This window comes from Heptranchias perlo, chromosome 27 (genome assembly GCF_035084215.1).
Source record: "Heptranchias perlo isolate sHepPer1 chromosome 27, sHepPer1.hap1, whole genome shotgun sequence".
NCBI classification, from domain to species: domain Eukaryota; kingdom Metazoa; phylum Chordata; class Chondrichthyes; order Hexanchiformes; family Hexanchidae; genus Heptranchias; species Heptranchias perlo.
The window spans coordinates 20871072-20895959 of NC_090351.1; the positions used below are offsets into that span (position 1 = coordinate 20871072).

General features: G+C 42.6%; 1 protein-coding gene across 2 annotated transcripts in view; it reads right to left on the minus strand.

Annotated features, from left to right (window-relative positions):
• hmga1a (high mobility group AT-hook 1a) overlaps nt 1–24888 on the minus strand; it is a 78613-nt gene that overhangs the window by 23421 nt on the left and 30304 nt on the right. The window contains exon 5 of one of the 2 annotated variants that reach the window (XM_068007429.1): nt 14649–14699. The exons of the other annotated variant lie outside the window; for it this stretch is intronic. Within the exon in view, the coding sequence (XP_067863530.1) occupies nt 14649–14699 (51 nt within the window). The remainder of the gene's footprint in view (nt 1–14648; nt 14700–24888) is intronic. 2 annotated transcript variants of the gene reach the window in all.

Sequence of the window (24888 nt, forward strand, 5' to 3'; positions counted from 1 at the left end):
CCTGTTTTCTGCTGGATTTATAAAGAATTTGATTGGGGCTATAGAAACTGAATCAAACTGACTTGACAAAGTGCCAAGTGCAGTAAATGAAGATTCAATCAAAAGATTCTTAATTCAACAAGGAAAAGAATGCACTGAAGCAGAAGGGACATAACATGGCATGTTTACATTCAGAATGTAAACTTCAGTGATGGGAACAAACAGGCTAAATAGATCTAGCTTTCTTTCTTGTATCATTATTTCTGATTTGCATGTCTGCAAATCTGTGGCATTCTATCCACTACATACATGCGGCAGAGTTGACACTCAAGGTATTACTATTTTCCAGCTTTATAGGTTACATGCCCAAAACTCCTCCAAAAAGGAATGCACACTTAAATTTTTATAATTTAGTGAAAGGACAGAGAAAGACTAAGGGCAGAATTTTCAATACAGAATACTTTCTCATGTGTATTATTTAACAAAAAGCTGTTTGTAACATTTTAGTGGCACATTTCATGTGTAGCATAAACACTGGCATAGGCCAGTTGGGCTGAATGGCCTGTTTCTGCACTGTAAATTCTATGTAATTTCTTCTCCTATGGAGAGCTGCCATTTTGGATCATTGCTCATAAGCAGAGCCATTTCAATTATGTGCTTTCCAGAATAGCTTCATTACGTTATAACTTAAGATCAGTACAGATGCACCTGAAATTTAGTTTTATAGTAGTATGATCTAAAGCACTGACTCCAGGATGCACACAAGTCACCGCTGTGACTTAAGTCATAAGAGAATCTCTTGTTCTGGGTGAAAAACCAAAATGTTGGATCGCCACAGGAGGGAAATTCCATTACTAAAACACCTCCTTCCATGTAGGGGTACACATGTCAAGCTTTCCCAAATCCTGTGTATGTGTCAGCATTTACTGACAAAAATCAGAGCCTCCTGCTGCTTCCAGCACCTCTCCCTGGGATGCTTCAGAATGCCCTGCAATTTGCTTATGCATATTTGCAGAGTTTCACATAAGTATGGGTTTCAAGTGCTTGTGCATATGCAAAGAGGTTATGCATGTGCATGAATGCATTAGAGATCACCCGGCACCCATCAGCAAACTGGTAAGGAAGAATCAAAATTCTTGCTACTATCCATGGTTATTATGAATTCTTCTGCCCTTCAGCAACTTTAGAATATTAGGTTGCAACCAAATCTGACGTTGCTCCTCACTAGAACAGAGGTCACTTACTTCCTTTTTGTGGATTGTAGCAGTAGAGGAGTCCAAATGTATCAAGTGGAGATATGCCACAGAGGCTGGTGTAAAATGTACAGGGAGATGATACATACATGTCAACCAACAGTATACAAGGTGGGGTGGTGGGGGTGCAAAGTTCTTGGAAAACAGTGCTATGAACCATTGACACATCATGGAACTGCATCTTCTGAGGTTGGTGAATGGGACTCTGAGGCATACATATCCTTGGTAGTCCAGAGAGAAGTTGTGGTTTCTATCCACAAGGGAGGAATCTGATGAGCCTGAAAGCCATCTGGAATTTTGCTAATATCAGTGATTTTTATAGTGGTTCTTAGGGTTGTTGTGGCATGTCCATTAGCTGTGTCATAAGGCTCAGAGTAACACCCCACTTATGTTGCTTTTATTGATTTTTACAAGGCTTTCAATCTTGTGCAAGTCGTACTGCCGTCATGGAAAAGCTGTGGTGAAACATTGCCAAATCTTGGATTTTATCTGGATGTGTATTCCAGCCCCAAGGTCCATGTACAGTTATATGGGAAACTCACTGAATCTACCACTCCAAAAAGAAAAGTAGAGCAAGATTGTTCTTTTCCAACCATCCTATTTGATGTATTCAGCAATAATGTGTTGGATAGCATCGTAAGCAATTGACTCAGAGGGCTCGATTTTAGCACCCGCTATCGGGTGCGTTCTCGGCGGGGGGGGCCCCGAAAATCGCGAAATCCAGGAGCGGGACTGGATCACGCCTCGATCCCGCCCACTTCCGGGTTCCCCGCTGACGCGCCGGCGTGCGCGCGCAGCCCCCGCTGGTGGGAATCCCGCAGGCAATTAAAGCCAGCGGGATGTCACTTGACAATATTTAGTTTGGTATTTCAGGTCATTAACTGACCTGATTAAGGGACTGTGTGTGATTTTTGATCAACATGGGACTGTTTCCCACACTGGGGGAAAACACTCCCAGCTCAAATGGACGTGTTACAGCTGTCAGCCTGTGGCAGCTGCAAAGGTCCATTTGACAGGTGGGGGGGTGGGGGAGGAGAGAGACCCTCACCCATTGCAGGAGGCCACTCTGTCACTTGGGACAAAGTTTGGCCCCCACCACCCTCCTCCTGACGGTCAAAGTCATCAACCTGCACACTTACCCCGGGGTCAGGAGACATGTACCTACCTTGAGGACCCCCTCAGATGTACATCTTGCGGATGGGGGCCGCCGTAGCTGCAGTCATGACCTCCTCGGAGGGCGAACAGTATCACCAGCCTCACCATCCACGCCGTCCACCTCTGACACGTGGAGCTCCACAACAGAGTGCTGTGACACATCCACCTGTACAGCAGGAGGGAGGGCTACTGCAGAGAGAGATGCGTCGCAGAGGGCACTACCCTCGCCACAGGTTCCACAGACCGAGGCTCAGCCTCCTGGACCTCTCTGAGCAGCAGTGCACACGGAGGCACAGAGTCACTCGACATGTAGCCGTGGACATCTGCAGCCTCTTTCATGCTGAGCTGCTCCTGGCTGGCCCGTGCACCATCTTCCTACCTGTCGCTGTCAAAGTCACCACTGCCCTCCCGAACTTCTCCTCCACAGCCTTCCAGGGTGCAACCGGGGACATCGCCGATGTCTCTCAGTCGTCTGCGCAGAAGAGCCCTGCAAATACACCTACACCCACTCTGTAGTGACACAATGGGTGGCATCAGTGGTGGGTCCTCATAGTGATACCCAGGAGCGGGCATTATTGCACAAACTGGACAGGATTCGCGAAGACATGGCAGTAGTGGTGCCAATATAATGTGTGATGTGAGTTGTTCTGAAACTCAATATAAGTAACAACCATGACAAACCCTCAAACACCCTTGTGCATCCCCTTCATGCTCACGACACGTTTGCCTTACGCTGCCTACTGCACATATGTGATACATGCCCTGTGGCTGCAGCACAGGTGGTAGCAGGTTGAGTGAGGCTGGCTGTGAGAGAGATGCACAAGAGGGTGAGTACGGGATAGAGGCATGAGATTGTATGAGGATTGGGTTGCGTGGTAGTGGCGGGGTGAGTACTGGTGAGGTGAGTAGGTGCAGGTAAGATGAGGATGGGGTTTGAGTGGGTATGAGGGGTGATGTGACAGAGTAGTGTTGGCAGTGCCAAAGGAGATGTGGGGTGGGGGCAGTGATGTGGCAGACAGAGTGTAGGGGAAAGACTACGTGTACTCACTTTGGCTGACCTACTGAGGTCATTGGACCGCCTCCTGCACTGTGTGCAGGTGGGCGATATGTTGGTGGCGCAGGTGACCCCCTCTGCCACCTCGAGCCAGGCCTTCCTGGTGGCGGAGGCGGGCCGCTTCTTCCCGCCCGCCGGGTGGAAGATCTCTGTCCTCCCCCTCCTCCTCACCCCATGTATTGATACCTGGGGTGAGGCATCATTAAACTGGGAGCAGCCTTCCCCCTGGGCTGCTCCATGCAGTCATCTTTGCTATTGGTTGCAGCATCTGTCAGTGGAGGACTGCCCCTTTAAATAGAGCGCCTCCAGCTGACAGATCTTAAAGCGCATGCGCAGCCCGCCCGACACGCAGATCAGCAGCGGGGAACCCGGAGGAGCAGGTAAGTGAATCCAATTAGTGGGTTGCCTGCTACGATCGCGCGGGAAACCCACTAATTTCACCGGGCGCGTTACCCACGCGCCCGCTTGCCCATCCGCCGAGAACCCGCATCCCTGCTAAAATCGGGCCCAGAGTGTCTGTTCTGGCGATTTCTGAAAGAATCGCAGTGCTCCTTTTTGCAGATGATACTGTGTTGCTGGTGGACTCACCTGGAAATCTAGACCACACTGCTCACTATCATTTTTGGCTTCAAAGGCAGAATTACAGTCGACCTCAGAATGCCAAAAACTCACTAAGGGTCAGCATGCCCCAGGTTCCTCCAGAAAATACATTTAGCACCTTCACTGCTAACTTTTGCCTCTTCAGTCATTTCTAAATCTGCCTCTACAAAAAAATGCACTTTTGTGTAGTTTACTGTTTTACCTATTAAACAAGAGGCGTAATATTGGATACATGTGACTTAAGTTATAACAAGTTCATGTCCACTACTCTCAACTCTTGTGAGTTTTCTGAGTTGGCATGAAGGTAAGAGAAAGCTTCTTCAACTTTCTTTTTTAAATAATAAAATTTCTACTTTTTATTTAAAATAATTCTAACTTTTCTTCTGTATACACTGGTCAACAGAAAAAAAGAAATGTTCTGATTTGTACAGTTTCATTTTTATGTGGAGTATTTTTTTCTTTCAACTAAAACAATGTAGAAAAAGGGGATATGTTCTGTGCCAAATGTGGGAAGCAATGCTATTGATACAGAGCTCGCATAGAACCTCTGGATCACTGCCCACAGCTCAGTGTGAGTAAGACACCCTGTTTATTTTGTGGTGAGTTTGAGGAAATGGGAACCCTTATGACTAATGGCTGACTCTCACAGGAAACAGGAAGAAATGCTGATTGAGATCAGACTCGCACCACAGTGTTGACTACCAGCTCAAAAATCCGATAACCCTGATGAGCAAGAGTGAATAGCAGATCGTGAACTTCTATTGCAAGCTTCCAAGAAAGGAAAAATATCCCATCTTACACTGTAGAATAAACTACCCTTTTATTTCTCTAGCATTAAATCTGGTTTCTTAATTTTTTATGAAACTGTCTGAGATGTAACTGCAATTTATGCTTGTCTTACAATTTTGCAGTGCTGTTATCAATGACAATCCCCCAATATAAATAAGGCGAAAGATGTACTCTCAAACACCATCGAACGGGGGCAGGGGAATGGGAGTTCTTATTTGCTGTCTTTTGGCAGCATAAATCCACTGGGGCAACTCTCAAGTTGCCATGAATTTCAAAGCTGGTACAGCAAATCTACACATGCATGGTGAGCACAAGCCACCTGTAGCACGTTAATACTGTTACACAGATTTGGCTACACATGCTTCAACAGATGTTAAACTCCACATATTCATTCATATAAATAAAACTAGTGCTTCCATGCCCCCCTCCCCCCACCCATTTTGTTCCTCTTCTACAGGTCCTGATTGATGCTGAGGTACAGTCCCACAGGTTTCAACAACCCACAAGTATCCCACCCAAATGGCCTTTTTTCATCTGTGAGCCTAGACAATGAATATCAGCAAGCTAGTTCACTGAGAAGGGCATTTCAGCCAAGCTCAATTCTGTCCTCACACAACTTCTACACACAGAAAAACTGTCAGCAGCAAGAACCCTCATTGATTTTTTTTTAAACCCTTTCTTGCCAAACAATGCAGAGGACAGTTGTCTCAGCTGAGGTCAGCTCACTCAGCATAGGCCAAGGACTGAACCTTGGAGTATCCATGGACTGTATGGCTCAGTACCAAAGCACAAGGGGCATTTATCTATTAAATCTGGTTTCTTAATTTTTTATTTGTCTTAAAAAATGAAAGCCTTAGTAAATTCTAAAATTACGTTTCTTTGGTACAATCTATTTTTACAGAGTTGCTACACGCTGACATAGAGATGCCAATATTTAGGGGGAGGCCGAAAACAGCCGAAGAACCCAGCATGGCTGGAGATGCAGAGGTCCTGCCAAGCTTAACGGCAGGAGCTTATTATTATTTTTTGGATGGTTTCCCACCCGGCAGCCGGCCAAATTGACAGGCTGGCCGGTGGCCGGTAGGAAAAACCAGCAGCAGGGGGTCACAGTCGGGCACCCTTGGAGACGGTCCCCGGCAATCAGGAGATGGGAAAGGTCGGCGATCGGGGCCGGGAGGAGGAAAGGTCGGCGATCGGGGCCGGGAGGAGGAAAGGTCGGCGATCGGGGCCGGGAGGAGGAAAGGTCGGCGATCGGGGCCGGGAGGAGGAAAGGTCGGCGATCGGGGCTGGGAGGAGGAAAGGTCGGCGATCACGACTTGGGGGGGGAACGAGACAACATTGTGGCTGGGGGGTGGGGGTTGATGATCGGGATGGTGGGGGGAGGAGAGGGGCAGTCGTCGGCAGAGGGGAGGTCAAAGGTTTCCTTGAGGAGCACACCTGGCCCACGAAGAGTGCTGGGAAAAGCACTTACCTTATGGTGCCGGCAGCTCCCACCTCCCCGAACCCTGGGAAACCCGCGCAGCAGCAGTTATTTTAAATTTATATTGCACTGTGGGAGCCCGATTTGAATATGTTAATGAAGTGCCCCACCTTTCCACGGCAGGACACTCGGACGCCACAAAACCCGCTGCTGTAAAAACAGCAATGGGTGCGTGCGAGGCAGGTTGTGGTCATGTTTCTTGCATTTGGTGGTTTAACCCCCCCCACCCCCTTCTGACCCACTGCTGTTCATCGTGGGGGAGGGGGGGGTTAATATCGAGGCCATAATTTCCTAATAGTTTTGTCAGGATTCTAACTTTCATTGAGATTTCAATACTAATTGAGGGGGAGAAAATTGTAAGTTCAAAAAACCCTATATAAATAAAACCATTATCCCATATACTGTAATATAGTTGTATCTTTTAGACAGTATCTCTCAGATTCTGTATTACTCACAGGCTTTACGCTGATTTGTTAACTCTTGCTATTGCTGTACACTTAGGGCTCGCCCATCTGGTTTGCAAAAGCAGCAGCACAGCTTTTCTCAGAGATAACAGTTGATAGAAGAGATCATGAGAGCTGGATTTCAAAATGTGTACATTGGAGCTGTTGCACACATACCAACAGGTAATAACACACTACTCTTTTCAATTCCACAGAGACCACACAGGCGATAGAATATCAAACCAGTTCATGATGCACTGCATTACAATCTTTATTCTGGCATAACCTCTAGACTCCAGTTGAACCAACGACATCTTACAGTTTTATAAACACCTTGAACATTTTTATAATGTCTTTAATGTAATAAAATGGCCCAAGATGTTTTACGCAGGATAGCATGACAACTGAACGGTAATTGAAGAGTGACAGAAAGATAGTTTTTAAGGAGACTTTAAAAAAACTGGGAGAAAAGCAGCAATGTGAAAAGGTTGAGGCCGGAGGTTCCAGAGAGTAGGGCCGAGATGACTGAAGACTGTGGCGTGAATGGAGGGGGATGCACAGAGGTCCAGAATTGGGAGACTGACAGAGGCGGGCTGGGACTTGAGGCTGGAGGAGATTGCTGAGGTAGGATAAGATGAGACTAAGACAAAGATTTTAAATTCACTGTGTTGGGGGCCAGGGGTCCATGAAGGTTAGCAAACACAGGGGTGATGGGTGAACAGAGCTTGGTGTAGGATAGGGCACGGACAGCGGAATTGTGGATGAACTGGAGTTTGTGCAGGTAGAGCTGATGAAGCTGGTGAGGGGAGCTTTGGAGAAATTGAGTCTTGAGGAGACAGACAGTTATCATTTCAGTGGCAGTGAGGATGAATTGGGTGGGCAATGTTGTGGAGGTGAAAGTAAGCAGTTCTGGAAATGGATAGGGTGTGGGGCCTGAAACTTGGGCTTATGGTCACTCATCTGGTTCTGCCTGATGAGCAGCTGGAAAGGGGATGAAATCGGGATAAGGATATGGAGTTATTGGTACTTTAGTTATGAAGAGAGACGGGTGGGTGGATGGGAAGGAAGGTAAAAATTGTAAAAATGTAAAACCCGACCCCAACTTGCCTCTAACCCGCCCACTTCCAGTTTTAATGGAGGTGGGTCGGACGAGCAATCCACTCTCAGGAGGCAGGTCGGTCAGTAAAATCTTTTTAAGGAGGCTGTGTGCCTCCGTTTTAATAGCTTTTTTATTTTTAACTTCTGGGGGCCGGGATTTCCGGGCCTTCTGATTCACCCCACATAATCAACATAAGAGGTAAGTGCCTCTACTACACTGCTTGTGGGCCAGGAGGAGCGAGAGTATTTCCTCCAAGCCCAATAAGCTTACCTGCCGCAATTCGACACACGCGATCAATTAAACCTCCCACCCACCGGCCCCCCGATGTCTCCGACCCCCCACCCCCGATGACCGGCCCCAAACTCCCTGATGACCAGCCCCAAAACCCCCGATGTCTGACTTATCTGGCATCCACTCCCCGGCTGCTTTTCCATCTGACAGGCAGCCAGCCTGTCAATCTGACTGGCTGTCACGCGGGAAACTTGCTGAAGAAACTTAAAAGACGCCCTGACATCAAAAGCACCATACTTCCGGATTTCCCATCCGGAAATCCTACCCTCCACAGCTCGGAGTAAAAGTCCAGGCCCAAGGGCTCTGTCAATCAGAGCAGAGATGGTTAAGAGATCTGATAGAGGTGTTCAAAATTATGAGGTTTTAATACAGTAGATAAGGAAAATTTATTTCCACTGATTAGTGAGTCAGTAACTAGAAGACAAATTTAAGATCATCACCAAAACAATGAAGGGACTGGTTAGAACAGTGGTGGAACCAGAATCCATAATAGCTTTTAAAGAGAAGTGAATAAATACTTGAAAAAGTAAAATTTAAATGGGAATGAGAAAAGGGCAGGGGAATGGGAGCAAATGAAAAGCTCTTTCAAAGAGCCAGCATAGTTACAATGAGCCAAATAGACTCCTACTGCGCCATAAAATTCTATAATTCCATGATTCCTTGCTGATCTACATTGGCTCCCTATCTCCCAATAGAGTGAATTTAAAATCCTCGATGTGGGGTCCTCAGTTTCAGATGGAGTACAGTCATATAAATTGCAGAATTACAACATGAAACAATTGGTCAGAACAAGTTTACATCTATCCATAGGACATGCACCTAAATTATTCCCTTTGTGTTTAGAGAACACCGGGCTGTTTCAGAGTCTGGGCGTGTTTTCTGAATTATACTTCATTATATTCTGCAGGTGTACTCACCCTGACACTATAAGGACCCCACATCAATACACCATAATGGCCACAGGCTAAGATTTGTCGAAGGATTTATAGTTCAGTTGCTTCCTACAAAACATTCCTAGCAATTTTGTGGTCGTTGATTAGCTTGTAAGTGCATGAAAAACTTCACATTGGGAACTAAGACAATTTGGGATTGTAAACAATAGCAGAACAGGAATTTGGATTTCTTTTTAAATTACAAGGAATACTGGTTCTAAAGGACAGTTAAGAAGGATACCAGACTTTGCTATTGCTGTAGTACACAGGAACCCAACTTTTTCTGCTGAGCTCCCCATTGGAGACTGATGTCCATGTGCACCCCCCTCTTTCTAAGAGACAGTATTTTTGCATAATTAATGTTAGTGTAGATATAACTGGTAACCCAGAATACTTCAGCAATTTTGTCACTTTAGCTGTTTTATTTCTGCTCCCTTACACTTTCGGTTTTTATGAAGCCCAATCATATCAGTAGAACTCACCAGCTGGGAAATTCCTCAGATCTGCTCCCACTTCATTAGAGTTACTTTGCCGGACAGGAGGGGGGTTCCCGCACATCCGAGGAATTTCCCGGTCACTATGACGTTGTAAGCAAGTTCACTGCAAAGAAACTATGGGTGCAGGATGAATAATCCTTTGCAGATGGAATTAGGAACTCATCCCCTCAAACCTGCTCCGCCATTTAATTCGATCACGACTGATCTCCACCTCAACTCCATTTACCCACCTTTGCACCATATCCTCGGATACCCTTACCTAACAAAAATCTATCGATCTCAGTCTTGAAAGCTTCAATTGTCCTAGCATCCACAACCTTTTGGGAACAGTTTTCCAGATGTCCTCTACCTATTGTCTGGAAAAAGTGCTTCCTAATTTTGCTCCTGAAAGGTCTAGCTCTAATTTTAAGATTATGTCCCCTTGTTCTTGATTCCCTCACCAGAGGAAATAGTTTCTCAGTATCTACCTGATCAAATCCTTTCAACATTTTAAACACCTCAATCAGATCACCCCTCAATATTTGTCAGACTAGATGTCAGAAAAGCAGTCTCGAGATAGCACAGGGGCAGTGGAGGGCTTCAGATAGATGGTGGAGAGGCAGAGCTGGGTGTCCAGGTGTACATGTGGAAGCTGACCCCCTGTCTGCAGATAATGTCATCAAAGGACAGCATGTAGATGAGGTAGAGGGAAGGATGGATTCTTGAGGGACTCCCAAGGTGATAGTGTGGGGTGTGGGAAGAGAAGCCATTGCAAGAGATGCTCTGTGCAATCAGATGGTTAAGTCCCACTGAGGTGGACAACTCCGAAGAGAGATGGAAGAAGGATGGTCTGTTCGACCGTGTCATAAGTTGCAAAGTGGTCGAGGAGGATAACGAGGGATAATGTCATTCGTGACATTGGTTGGGTTGTTCCACTTTTTTTTTTATTCGTTCATGGGATGTGGGCGTCGCTGGCAAGGCCAGCATTTATTGCCCATCCCTAATTGCCCTCGAGAAGGTGGTGGTGAGCCGCCTTCTTGAACCGCTGCAGTCCGTGTGGTGAGGATTCTCCCACAGTGCTGTTAGGAAGGGAGTTCCAGGATTTTGACCCAGCGACGATGAAGGAACAGCGATATATTTCCAAGTCGGGATGGTGTGTGACTTGGAGGGGAACGTGCAGGTGGTGTTGTTCCCATGTGCCTGCTGCTCTTGTCCTTCTAGGTGATAGAGGTCGCGGGTTTGGGAGGTGCTGTCGAAGAAGCCTTGGCGAGTTGCTGCAGTGCATCCTGTGGATGGTACACACTGCAGCCACTGTGCGTCGGTGGTGAAGGGAGTGAATGTTTAGGGTGGTGGATGGGGTGCCAATCAAGCGGGCTGCTTTGTCCTGGATGGTGTCGAGCTTCTTGAGTGTTGTTGGAGCTGCACTCATCCAGGCAAGTGGAGATTATTCCATCACACTCCTGACTTGTGCCTTGTAGATGGTGGAAAGGCTTTGGGGATTCAGGTGGTGAGTCACTCGCCGCAGAATACCCAGCCTCTGACCTACTCTTGGAACCACAGTATTTATATGGCTGATCCAGTTAAGTTTCTGGTCAATGGTGACCCCCAGGATGTTGATGGTGGGGGATTCGACGATGGTAATGCTGTTGAATGTCATGGGGAAGTGGTTAGACTCTCTCTTGTTGGAGATGGTCATTGCCTGGCACTTGTCTGGCGCGAATATTACTTGCCACTTATAAGCCCAAGCCTGGATGTTGTCCAGGCCTTGCTGCATGCAGGCGCGGACTGCTTCGTTATTTGAGGGGTTGCGAATGGAACTGAACACTGTGCAATCATCAGCGAACACCCCCATTTCTGATCTTATGATGGAGGGAAGGTCATTGATGAAACAGCTGAAGATGGTTGGGCCTAGGATACTGCCCTGAGGAACTCCTGCAGCAATGTCCTGGGGCTGAGATGATTGGCCTCCAACAACCACTACCATCTTCCTTTGTGCTAGGTATGACTCCAGCCACTGGAGAGTTTTCTCCCCGATTCCCATCGAGTTGAATTTTACTAGGGCTGCTTGGTGCCACACTCGGTCAAATGCTGTTGTGGGAGAAGTGGTAACCTGATTATCTTTATTCACACAAGAAGTTATGGGAGAAAGGAGCACCGATCCAGGAGATGAAAACACATTCGAGGACAAGAGAAAATGAAGATTGGAGATGGGGAGATAGCACATGCATGTGTTGGGATGAGGTGGGTCTGATGGGTTTTGCTGGTGTATGTGTGGAGGTGAGCTGGTTCTGATGGCTGTTTTTTTGAGAAGGGATGCAGATGGCAGTTTTGAAAAGGAGGAGAAAGGGGGTTAGCAGTTTAGTGGGAATGTGGCCAAGGGAGCAAGAAGTAGGACTCATGGATGAGATGAGATTGGAGAGCATGGGGGAAGATGGGATTAAACATAAAGAGATGGGGGTTCAAGGCTAGGGTAGGTGGGAGCTGGGAGGGGGGAGGAGGTGATGGAAAGTTTAGTTTGGTTAGCAACAGGAAGGAGTGAAGCAGCAGAAGCAGTTGAATGAAAAGTTTCTAACTTGGTGACAAAGAAATCCATGAGCTTTTCTTACTTGTTATTGGAGCTGAGGGAAGCTATTAATAAACAAGATATTAAGTAGTTGCATCTGAATGGAGCAGTAGCAAGGACAGATCTTCTCTGAATCTCTCAGTTATTACTTTTTTCATTAATCCAATATTAGTTTGTACTTCCCTGTCTCTCCTTCTATCCTTGAAGCATTCATGTTTACCTAGCTTTTCTACCTTCATTCGCCTACATTAAATACTAACAAAGTTCCTCTAATTCATTGGCTATAACACTTTGCCTGATGATGAGGGAGAAAGTTTACTGATGGCCCGACTTCTTAATTTCAAAGTGAGAAGAGATCAGCAGAGTTAGTCATTAAGTCAGTTCTGAGTATAGGGAAGGTGCTTTTCCATTAAGCACCTCTCCGATACTCAATACTCGATACTACCTGCAGTCCAGATTCGCTCACAGTGTCTCCCATCTCCAAGGTTTTTGCATTCCAAATTAGCGAAAAAAACAAACTGAAATTCAGGACAAAGAAAGAGGCTGAACCTCAACAGTGAAACTAATCTGTGTTTCAATTCTGAAGTCCATGGAAAGGAAAATCCATTGGGATGTATAATGTCTCACCCACAAGGCGTTATTCAGCAATGAAAGGTTTTCTCAGGCCCTGCATGAACAGGGCTGCAAAAGCTAACTGTGAAAAGCAGACAGTTAGCAACTATATCATCTATTTGTTAACATCCATCCTCAGATCCCTTGGGTGGGATATAATTTCCTTTCTACCTTCCTCTCCCCTCCCCCATCTAGTTTTCAATAGCTGCTTCAATGTTCCTCACGTCTCATGCTTCTCACTCTGATCCTATAACCAGTCCTTTCTGTCCCCACAGCGGTATCAGTTACTTATAGAAACATAGAAAATAGAAGCAGGAGGAGGCCATTCGGCCCTTCGAGCCTGCTCCACCATTCAATATGATCATGGCTGATCCTCTACCTCGATACCATATACCCATGCTCTCCCCATACCCCTTGATGCCTTTTATGTCTAGAAATCTATCTAGCTCCTTCTTAAATATATTCAGTGACTTGGCCTCCACAGCTTTCTGTGGTAGAGAATTCCACAGGTTCACCACCCTCTGAGTGAAGAAATTTCTCCTCATCGCAGTCCTAAATGTCCTACCCTGTATCCTGAGACTGTGACCCCTCGTTCTGGAACCCACCCCCCCAAGCCAGGGGAAACATCCTCCCTGCATCCAGTCTGTCTAGCCCTGTCAGAATTTTATATGTTTCAATGAGATCCCCTCTCATTCTTCTAAACTCTAGTGAATACATGCCTAGTTGACCCAATTTCTCCTCATACGACAGTCCTGCCATCCCAGGAATCAGTCTGGTGAACCTTCGCTGCACTCCCTCTATGGCAAGCATATCCTTTCTTAGGTAAGGAGACCAAAACTGCACACAATACTCCAGGTGTGGTCTCACCAAGGCCCTGTATAACTGCAGAAAGACATCCTTGCTCCTGTACTTAAATCCTCTTGCAATGAATTCTCATTATTACTTCTGTACCTATTCATTACTTGTGTGCCTATTTTCCTGGTAATCTTATCTCCTTTACTAAACACAGGGTGTATGATTGATGACAATACACTGTGTTCCCCATCATTAAGTTTTGAATCAATCCTCACATATGCGTCTTTGAGACCCACCATAGTACAGTGTAAAAGTAAATGATTTGGCAGGGTTGTAGACTAAAAGAATGTTCATTGAAAGAGGGAAAAAAAATCATTCACCTAACAGTTAATTTCAACTGATCAAGAATGATGCAAGTTATTAAATAGAGTAGCAATAATTTGAAATTATAAATGGCCCCAGACTCTGAGAATGCTTTCTGACTTCTTGTAGATAAATTGTGCTCCAGCGGCTCCTAGTTTTCAATCAGCGTCAGCTTTAAAAATGATTTATTTGCAGGGACAGGTTTAACTTCAATGAGATCTGACTTAATGATTCCTTTACACAAAAGTCAATGCATTCAGAAACCAAATACAGTTACATTTAAGATAATAGAGGCTTCCAGTAAGTTAGAAGGTAAAGTTAAAACAAAGCAAGTTGAATTAGTTGCCTTAAATTCACTGCCAGTTGTTGGTTATTCCTGGTAATGTATAATTCAAGTATAACTGTTCTGATAATATTATGGCTGCTTTCATCTTTTCTTCGAGTTATGTTGCAGGTGTGTGATAAGCATGACAGACATGACATAACATGCAAAAAGATAATAAAGTTCATACCTAAACAAATCTGGCTTTGCATGATGGGTAGTGTTGTATTATGAGATTTTTTTTTTACTTATGCAGCAGAGTAACAGGAAATATACTACATGCTTTAATGTAATAGAAAATAAACATTTTGAGGTGTAATGTAGATTTACATGGCTTTGAGAAAGCTACACCACTAAAGCAGAGTTAAAAGCAAGGTTTAAAATGGAAAAAATAACATTGTTAGTGAAGAAATGCTTTTACACGAGAAAACAAATTGCTTACCCTTTTTCTTGGTCTACCTCTGGGTTTTTTTGCTCCTGAGGTTTCAGCCTTCTGGAATTCCATGGAAAACATAGTTAGCATGCAAACCAATGATGGTATGACTCTGGTTTACCAATCTGTTCATTTTCACTGAGTCATTACGAAAAGACTAACTTACACTTATACAGCACTTTTTATGTAGCAAAAAACCCCATCATGCTTCACAAAGCGGCAGCTCGGAAACCATGTAGCAACTGAGAGAAGTTTAGGGAAGGTGACCAAAGATGGAAATCAAAGGGGTAGGTTCTGAGGAGGCTTTTGAAAATGGGAAAAGACACATCATGGAGGAGGGGCTTAAGGAACAGAATTCAAATGTAGGGCCCATGATGATTGAAGGCAGTGTAGGAGAAGTAGATGGATAGTATTCCAGACTCGGAACAATGGAGGATGCAAGCTAGGAAATACTGCTGTAGGAGGATGTAGAGTGCAGTAAGATCATGGAGGAATTTGCAAATGAGAATGAGGATTTTTAAATGAATATATTTGGAATGCGAGGCAGTAGAGGTTGCTGAGTGCAGAGCTGATGTATTAGCATGATTTCATATGGGCTAGGATGCAAGTAGTGAAGTTTTGGATGAATTGGAGTTTACGTAGGGTGGGGCTTGTGAAGTCAGCTAGGAAGGTGTCAGAAAAGTCAATCCTTGAGTGAGAAATGGGTGGATGAGAATTTCAGTGCCAGTGTGGGCAAAGTAGGGTCTGAGGAGGTAATGTTTCAGAGATGGAAATAGACGGTCTTAGAGATGAAATGGATGTGGGCTTTGAATCTCAACTCCTTGTTAAGCAATACGCAGTAGTTGCACGCTATCAAGTTTAGATTGAGTAAGCAACTGAATGGGAGGGCTGTGGAATTGGGGGCTGGGTGCTGTGGATGGGGAGAAGGATGAAGCCTTGAGCCATACCAGACCCTGCAGGCATGAGATGAGAATCCATTATCAGAGCTGTGCTGGACACACTGGGATAGGTAGCAATGAAACCCAAAAAAAGGCATTTTCTTGAAGTTGCACCACAGAGGAGGGGTAACAAAACAGGATGGAGTGACCAACCATATCAAAGACTATGGAAAAGTTGAGGACAATGAGGGATAAGACTTCACAGTCGCAGTCATACAGAATATCTTTGGTATCTCTGCCTATGGTGGTTTCAGAGCTAGGACTGGATGAAAGCCAGAATAAAGGGATTTCAAAAGGGAGTAATGGGAGAGGTGTTATGCCAAAACAGTGAAAATATCCTGGAATGGAATACAAATAGAAGGACATTGTGTTAAAGTTAGAATTAGCCTAAATGGCCAAAATACTTCTAACATTTTATTATAGTGTCACGTAAGTCAGTAAATTTTGCAAACGAAATCTTTAGCAAGTATGTAACAGTCTGCGTCTATGTTATTGTCTGTGTTATTATTAGTGTGCACCCTTAAAATTGTCAGTGCCACTTGCCTCCACAACTGTACAGTCGGATACCAAGACAAATAAAGTAGTAAGCCGACTTTGTATATCTATCTTTGGTCCAAGCAAGATAATGGGAATAGTCAGGCTGCAGACATACAGAAATCTGTAGCTCTAGTTCTTTGATGATGCAAAGGAAAAAGTGGTTCTCTCTCCCTCGCCACCCCAAAAAAAGGGGGGAAAAAAGTTTTGTAATATTATGATCATTATTCTATTGCTACAGGAACCTAGTTCCTTTAAAAATTCTGCAAGGATTCTCTAATGATTCAGTTAGGAAGTCCAGTGTAGATTGAGCCACACAGGCCAGGAAGCACCCAGGTTCAATCACTGGTCTGTGCGGAGTTATCTAACCTTTGCCAGGGCAGTGGTTGGGCACTACTACTGGTGTCAGTACCTTTTTATTGGATGGAGTGAAAGAGAAATCAGCCAGGCTTCCCACTCCCGATTGCTATCCAGTGACTCCTGTTAAAATGTGTGCATGTGTGAGCTTAATTAAAATTACTGGATAATTCAATTAAAAAACAGCTTTGAATTAACAGTAGAATGAAACGTGAATGTACATTTGAACAACTTGCATTGAAAACCTACTATGTATTTCTGTTTAAACAAAAACATTTCACAACTGTGCAACATTTTATAAATTATATGATGCAATTTGGTAGAGATCATCAGAAATTAACAGATAAAAGTAACATTCCGAACTTTGAGTTATTCTGATAGCATCTATGTTACAACTGACTCATGAAAGGGCAAAAAGAATGACAGATTTACAGTCAGAGAATGCTGTAATAGATAAAATGCATCCTCAAGGCTAATCTAGCTCTTCACAACAGAAAAGAATTTCTAAATACAAAATATAATTTGCAGATCGTCATATCTTGTAAAATTTTGTATCTACTTTTTTCTTCTCTCTCCAGAATTATTTAAATTTGTATATTTATAGCAAAACATTGTTTTCATTTTATTCAGTGACAAATACCAAGTCACACAGTAGGGCCAGTATGGTTCAAGTCTGTGGTGATGCTGACCAATCATGACAAAAATCCAGGAACAGAAATTCTGGTGAGTATAACCGACCATAATAACCCCAGTAAAAACCACAGAATGTACTTTCATTCCCTAGATTTGATGAACCCAAGCATGTAAAGAGACAGACTTTAAATCTTAAGAGGCTAATTTACAACAATGAAAATGTACTTCAAAATGTATATATTTTTAAATGGTGGTACACTACCACATAGATACTCTCAAGTGGAAATCATCACAAGATTTTACAGATGCAGTTATGAAAATTCTAGGTCAGTGATAGAAAGAAATATTTATAAAAATTGCATTATGATGCAATTATAAGTCAACCAAAATCAGTCAAATATTATTTATAATAACACTTCCTACTATTCACTGAAATTTATTCTGGTGACCTACAAGCCTGACATTCTGCCCTCTCCTGGCACATTACTTCAATTATGGGTCTTGTTGAATCAATGAAACTGTTGAATGTTTTTGCAACAAGAGAAAAATATGCATACAGCACACATGACCAATGCTCTTTGTTGAAAATTGCTAAGTTGGGCTATAACAATGTCAAAGTCTATGCACTGACTATCATACATATCCAGTATGATTTGTACATTCATACCTCCACCTCCATTGCAAGAATGGATGTATATTAAAAACCATTTGATCCATTGGGTCCAAGGGAGACAGTATTATATCAGCAGAGTTTAATCAATTAATCATGAAAGGATGCAATGAGCACAGATTTATTTTCGTCAAGCGAATGCCACGGCATTAGTGGTCGACCAGCCATACTTGATTTGGCACGAGCCAGCTAGGAAATATCATCTCACCAGAATATAATGGTTCAAAAGGACAGCGTGTATTTATTACATATTAAATTCAAATTCCATCAGGAATTGGAATGAAAGCATTAGGCATAGATTTGCAAAATCCCTTTGCAAATTGGATACAGAATATGTTTCTCTAAACTGTAAAATGCCCTCTGATTGAAATGGATTGCAAGCCAAGTTAAGAAATGTTTTAACATACTTGAGAATCACCAATAACTCACTAGAATCCATGTATCTATCTGTAAACTAAATAACTGAAATTTATTTCATTTAAAACTAGAAGCTGAATTCATAGATCGTTTGTTAAAATTCAATAGGTTTCCACTGCACTGGGTAATTGGCTTTAGCTAGTAATTGTTACTTTTCAATGGCCAGACTATTGGGTCCAGATGAAAAAAAATTACAGTCTGATTGGAGCAATAAATTTCTCCTGAGGGGAAGATTGCTTTGGCTCTACTTAATGTAAGGAGTCATCATAATCAGGTTTATACCCTCCATCTTTCCATGTGGATAACTCTGGAAATCAAAGGAAATGAACAGAAGTTGCACAACAACCACTGCTATCATCAAGCGAATGGCAAACTGTCAAGCATTGGGGCTGACTTGTCCATAAAGCAGGATTTATTTTTACTAGTTGCAGATAGGCCCATTTCTTCAAAACTGCCAGCTCCAGTCTATTTGTGTAGGCATACCCAGAAGCAGTTTGTGCAGTTGGCTAATTTATTGTCCACACTGGCCAGATGTTGAACCATAAGGATGACTGAGCAATTCTGATACCACTGAGTAATGTGGAAGGTATCACTAGCAAGACTTGCCTTATTTATAAAATCAATAGTGGTGGCATTTGAATAACAATGCTTTCTGTTGAAAGTCCAACAATGCTAACTATGTCACTAAAAAAGTTCAGGCCTATTTGTGTGCCATTTGAGCTCTCTTGGAATACAAAGGCCTTTGGTCTAATATGCCTTGTGTGTGTGCTCTGCCACCCTGTTAGAAACACATTTGTTACGAATGTCAACGATGATGGCAGAGTTGCAAACAAGGCCCATGCCATTCAGAACCTTATTGTGGATGATTGCACTGACATCTTAGCTTTGACTGAAACTTGGTTCACATGTGACCACAGCTTGCCCCTTACCGAAGCTTCCCTGCCCCCTGCCCCCTGCCCACCGCCCCCCCCCCACCGACTCCAACCTATACTTTCCACCACCTGATCTGTCTAAACCACCGTGGTGGTTACATGGCCCTCATCACCAAGTCATACCTTAGTCTCTCCCCCGGCAACTACTTCTCCTTCGCGCACCTCTCTCGCCTTTCCTGTAAAATCCTCATTGTTTACCACATTTGACACTCTCAAATTAAGTTTCCACCCATTCCACAGCATGAAACAACCTCACCAAAGTTATGAATGACATTCTGTGTGACTGTGATCAAGGTGCATTATCTCTCCTCATTCTCTCTGCAGCCTTTGACAAAGTCAACCGCACCATCCTTCTCTGCGCTGTTCATTGAGACTGCCCTCACTTGGTGACATTTTTCTACATTAAAGGCGTTGTATAAACAAAGAAGTTGTTGTTGATTCCACTCTTACTTATCCGAACATAGCCAGAACATACAAGCAATGGCTTCCCTTCCCAACCCGCATCGTTATCTCTGGACTCTCTTACCCTTCTCTTCATCATCTACATTCACAGACATTGGGTCAGCTTTCACATATACACTGAGGACAACCAGCTGTACTTCTCCACCATCCTTTTCAACCACTCCACTGTTCTGTGTTGTTATACTGTTTGTCTGATATCCAGTCTTGGATGAGCTGCATTTTTCTCCAGCTAAACATTAGGAAGATCGAAGCCATCATCTTTGAACTCCGTCACAAAGAAAAATAATCAGCAAGGTTTTCCACTTCTAGTTGCGATCAATTGACTTCTGTTGGAAAATCTTTGTTTACAGATGTCGGGTTAAGCTCAGTTTTGATGCCCTCCATAGTCAAATTGCCTGCCAACACTCATTGTCTAGGCTTACACACAATGTTGTGTAGGGTGGACTACTGGTGCCTGTAAAACCAATATCCTTTGGAGTTTGAATCCAGACCAGACTGATGGGATAAAAGTCTCCTCTTTCTGCCATCTACAAGGATCCCAAACTAACGATTTAGGTGAGCCAACCCTGTTCCGATAGGAACCCATAATTCAACATCAACTGAAAAAAGGCAAATGCCATATGTGCAAAATAAAAATATTCACAAGAGGGGTTAGTCTTGTGTGATTGAGGTTAAGACTTTGCTCGGCATCAAATCTATGGCACATTTGATTGGGAAAGTATCTAATACTAATCGTGGAGAAATGCGCTCACATACTGCAAAATGCATGAGTGCGAGGCAGCCATACACTACACAGTGCATCTGTGCAGAGACAACAGCAAAATAGTTATAGTGCCATGCACACACATATTGGCAGTATTTTTATCGGACGTAATGTAAACTTACTAAATGCTATTTCTTCAGAATGAATGTTATCTGTTATGTCTCAACATGTACAACAGCAAAGCACTTAATCAAAAAAACAGAATTAACCCCGAGCGCTGACTAAAGTTAAAGCATCAATAAAAAAGGATTAAAATGGTGTCTACATAATATAAGATCTTTAAATGAAATAAAGCAGACAAAAAGAAATTGAACCAGGACAAATAAAAACAAAACAATGAAGAAAGGCAGAAAATTAAAAAAAACAAATTTAGAAAATAAAACTAAAAGCCCTTTCATAAGTACATAGACAAAAACGATGTAGAATCAGTGAATTTTACAGCACAGAAGGAGCCCATTTGGCCCATACTAGCTCTTTGAAAGAGCTATCCACTTAATCCTATTCTCTGCTTGGTACCCATAAGCCATAAATTCATAAAATTTGTGTGAACTGATATGAGCTCAGTTCCAGACTAAATGAAAATTTGAACCAAGGCCGTTTGATCATTCCTACTTCAAATCAATTTACTAAACAAAGCTTTGTAATGCAGCCACTGTATTTGTCCTAAAAGGTCAAGATTTTCTTTAATTCTATTTGTGTGTGGTACAAAAATCAACATAAAATTGGTTAACAGTATATGTCTCATTGAAAACCACAGGCATGAAAACCCACCCACAAGGCAGCTTTTTGTGGGTTATCACTAGTGGGATTAAGATCTCAAAACAGTCATTACAACGATATATCCTGTATGAAAAAATAAATTACCAGACATCTTGACCACAAAATTTATCTCACAAAAGATGTGACCTCTAAAAAGTTAATTACTTTGATATAATCCAGTCCATCATCTTTGAAGGTCACCTCTGACCTTATTGAGTTATTAGCCATTATCCTATTTAATTATTTTCTTATTAAAGCCATTTAAAATTCAGTGAGCAGCATTAATGTTTATTGGTACCAGTCTTTAATTTTCAGAAAACTTCAAAAGATGATCATTTAACCTTTGATGTAGCCCAGTTTCCAACATACACTGTCCAACATATCTAAATGTTGCTCACCCATCAAATTGGTGTCAGATAATACTGCCTCCCCCCAATTTCCTTTCATAAACTACCAATTCCAATCTTGTAAATAGGCCTCCACGCTGCTCGAAAAATAGTTGCCATGGCAGTATCATTAGTAGCAGAATCCTCACATTTCTCAGTTAATTGGTTCAAAATGTCTAGACCATTTCAAGGGTCACATTCACTCAATGATGAGCCATTTCCTTAACAGAAGGCTTTCAACAGACCGATTGCTCCATGTAGAGTGAAAGGGTTTGGCCATTGTGAAGCCTGGAAGAAACAAATGCTCAATATAGTCCATGTCTATTGTGTGCACACACAATCAGTAATATGCCGAATTAGAAACCAGTCACAGCAGAAATAAACCTCCAAACTTGATCCAATTCTACTCAGTATAAACAAACAGTAAGCTCTGTTGATAACCATTGCAGGATAGGTAATAAACAAGAGCACGCTACATATTAAAGTACACAAAGTATTTCATTTTTTTTAACATTTAAATGTCACAACAATGAATGAAGAGCATGCATCAGTTAAGAGAAATAAGATTGCAGATTGTATTGTAGAAATAACCTTCAAAACTTGGTGCTGACTTTTAAAATGTTTACTATGTTCTAAATGGCATTTATAATTGTCATTCTTAAGAGATTCTGTTTCTGTACTGAGCTTGTGCTTAAAGGGCTATTGGTGACACAGTAAGAAATGTTCTGGGGTGAGGTGGTTAATACTATTTCCTCCTGTTAGACTGACCCAAAGCATGCTGGGAGATCCCAAATTGGAATTTTTTAAAAACTTAGTGTCATATATGGATTAGGCAGCCCAAGAGAAGGGGAATTATAGAATGACTTTTGTGGTTCTCAAACTAGAAAAGTTGAGCACTTTTGATACTTCTTGAAGGAAACACTGCATCAGACTCCATTCCTTTGCACACACCAGGGGAGATACAAAGAGCAGCCTGGTTCATCAGACCAGCTACCAAACTACCAATTCTGACAAAAGGTCATTGACCTGAAACATTAACTCTTGTTTCTTTCTCCATAGATGCTGCCTGACTTGCTGAGTATTTGCAGCATTTTCTGGTTTTACCCAAACTACAAGATTGGTGGGAGAGGATACTAGAAACCATGAGTGAGGAAACAAGGCCAAGCCACCAGTGAGCATGCAGCTTGCACTACTGCAGGAAAACCAGGTAGAAGCCATAATACTGTACCATAGTTAGCCCTTGCTCTTTAACTAGTATGTTTGCAGACATAGCAAGGCAATAAACTTGGAGTCTGGGCACAGTGGTAACAAAGAACTTACATTTATATTGTACCATGTCATGTCCTCAGGGCATCCCAAAGCACTTCACAACCAATGTGTTGAAATTGGTATTACGGTAAGCAAACAGTATGGATGTGTATGTATGTTAATTAATTAAAGAAGACTATGTCACAGATTCAACAAGGGATTAGGCTATTTTAGATCTAGTATTGTGTAATGAGACAGGATTAATTAGTAATCTTATAATAAAGGATCCTCTGGGGAAGAGTGATCATGATAGAATTTCATATTGAGTTTGAGAGTGATGTAGTTAAGTCCAAAACTAGGGGCTTAAATTTAAACAAGGCCAATTATGTAGATATGAAGGGCTAGTTGGCTAAGGTAGATTGGGAAATTAGATTAAAAGATATGATAGATAAGCAATGACAAACAATTAAAGAAATAATTCATAATTCCCAGCAAATATACACACCCTTGAGGAATAAGAACTCCACAAGAAAAGTGATCCAACCGTGGCTAACTAGAGAAGTTAAAGATAGATTAAAAGAAGCTCACAATGTTGCCAAAAAGAGTAGTAAGCCCAAGGATTGGGAGGATTGTAGAAATCAGCAAAGGATAACCAAAAAATTGATAGAGAGGAAGAAAATTGAATGTGAGGGTAAACTAGTAAGAAATATAAAAACAGATAAGAGCTTCTACAAGTATAGCAAAAGGAAGAGATTAGTGAAAGTAAACGTGGGTCGCTTAGAGGCAGAGACGGGAGAAATTATAATGGGGAAATAAGGAAATGGCAGAGGCTTTATACAAATATTTTGTATCTGTCTTCACAGTAGAAGACACAAAAAACATACCGGAAATAGTGGGGAACCAAGGGTTTAATGAGAGGTGGGAACTTAAAGTAATTAATATTAGTAAAGAAAAAGTTTTAGAAAAATCAATGGGACTAAAAGCCAACAAATCCCCTGGACCAGATGGCCTACATCCTGGGGTTTTAAAAGAGGTGGCTGCAGAGATAGTGGATGCATAGGTTTTGATCTTCCAGAATTCCCTAGATTCTAGAACGGTCCCCGTGGCTTAGAAGGTAGCAAATGTAACCCCGCTATTCATGAAAGGAGGGAAGAGAGAAAACAGGGAACTACAGGCCAGTTAGCCTGACATCAGCCATCAGGAAAATGCTAGAATCTATTATTGAGGATGTAGTAACAGAGCACTTAGAAAATCATAATATGATTAGGCAGTCAACACAGTATTATGAAAGGGAAATAGTGTTTGACAAATCTATTAGAGTTTTTTTTGAGGGTGTAACTACCAGGGTAGATAAAGGGGAACCAGTGGATGTAGTATATTTAGATTTACAAAAGGCATTTGATGAGGTGCCATATAAGAGGTTATCACACAAGATTAGGGGATTGGTGGTAATATATTAGCATGGATTGAGAATTGGTTAATGAACAGAAAACAAAGTAGAAATAAACGGGCTATTTTCAGGTTGGCAGGTTGTAACTAGCGGGGTGCCACAAGGATCAGTGCTATTTACGATCTATATTAATGACTTTGATAAAGGGACAGAGTATAATGTATCCAAGTTTGCTAACGATACAAAGCTAGGTGGGAAAGTAATCTGTGAGGTGGATGCAAAGAGTCTGCAAAGGGATATCGACAGGTTAAGTGAGTGGGCAAGAAGGTGGCAGAGTATAATGTGGGGAAATGTGAGGTTATTCACTTTGGAAGGAAGAATAAAAAAAACAGAATATTTTTTAAATGGTGAGAAAGTATTAAATGTTGGTGTTCAGAGGGATTCGGGTGTCCTTTTACATGAAACACAAAGTTAACATGTAGGTATACTAGATTGATTCCTGGGATGAGAGGGTTGTCCTATAAGATTGAGTGGAATGGGCCTATACTCTGGAGTTTAGAAGAATGAGGTGTGATCTCATTAAAACATACAAGATTCTGAGGGGGCTTGACAGGGTAGATGCTGTTTCCCCTGGCTGGAGAGTCGACAACTAGGGGACATAGTCTCAGGATAAGGGGTCGCATATTTAGAACTGCAATGAGGAGGAATTTCTTCACTCAGAGGGTTGTGAATATTTTGAATTCTCTACCCCAGAGGGCTG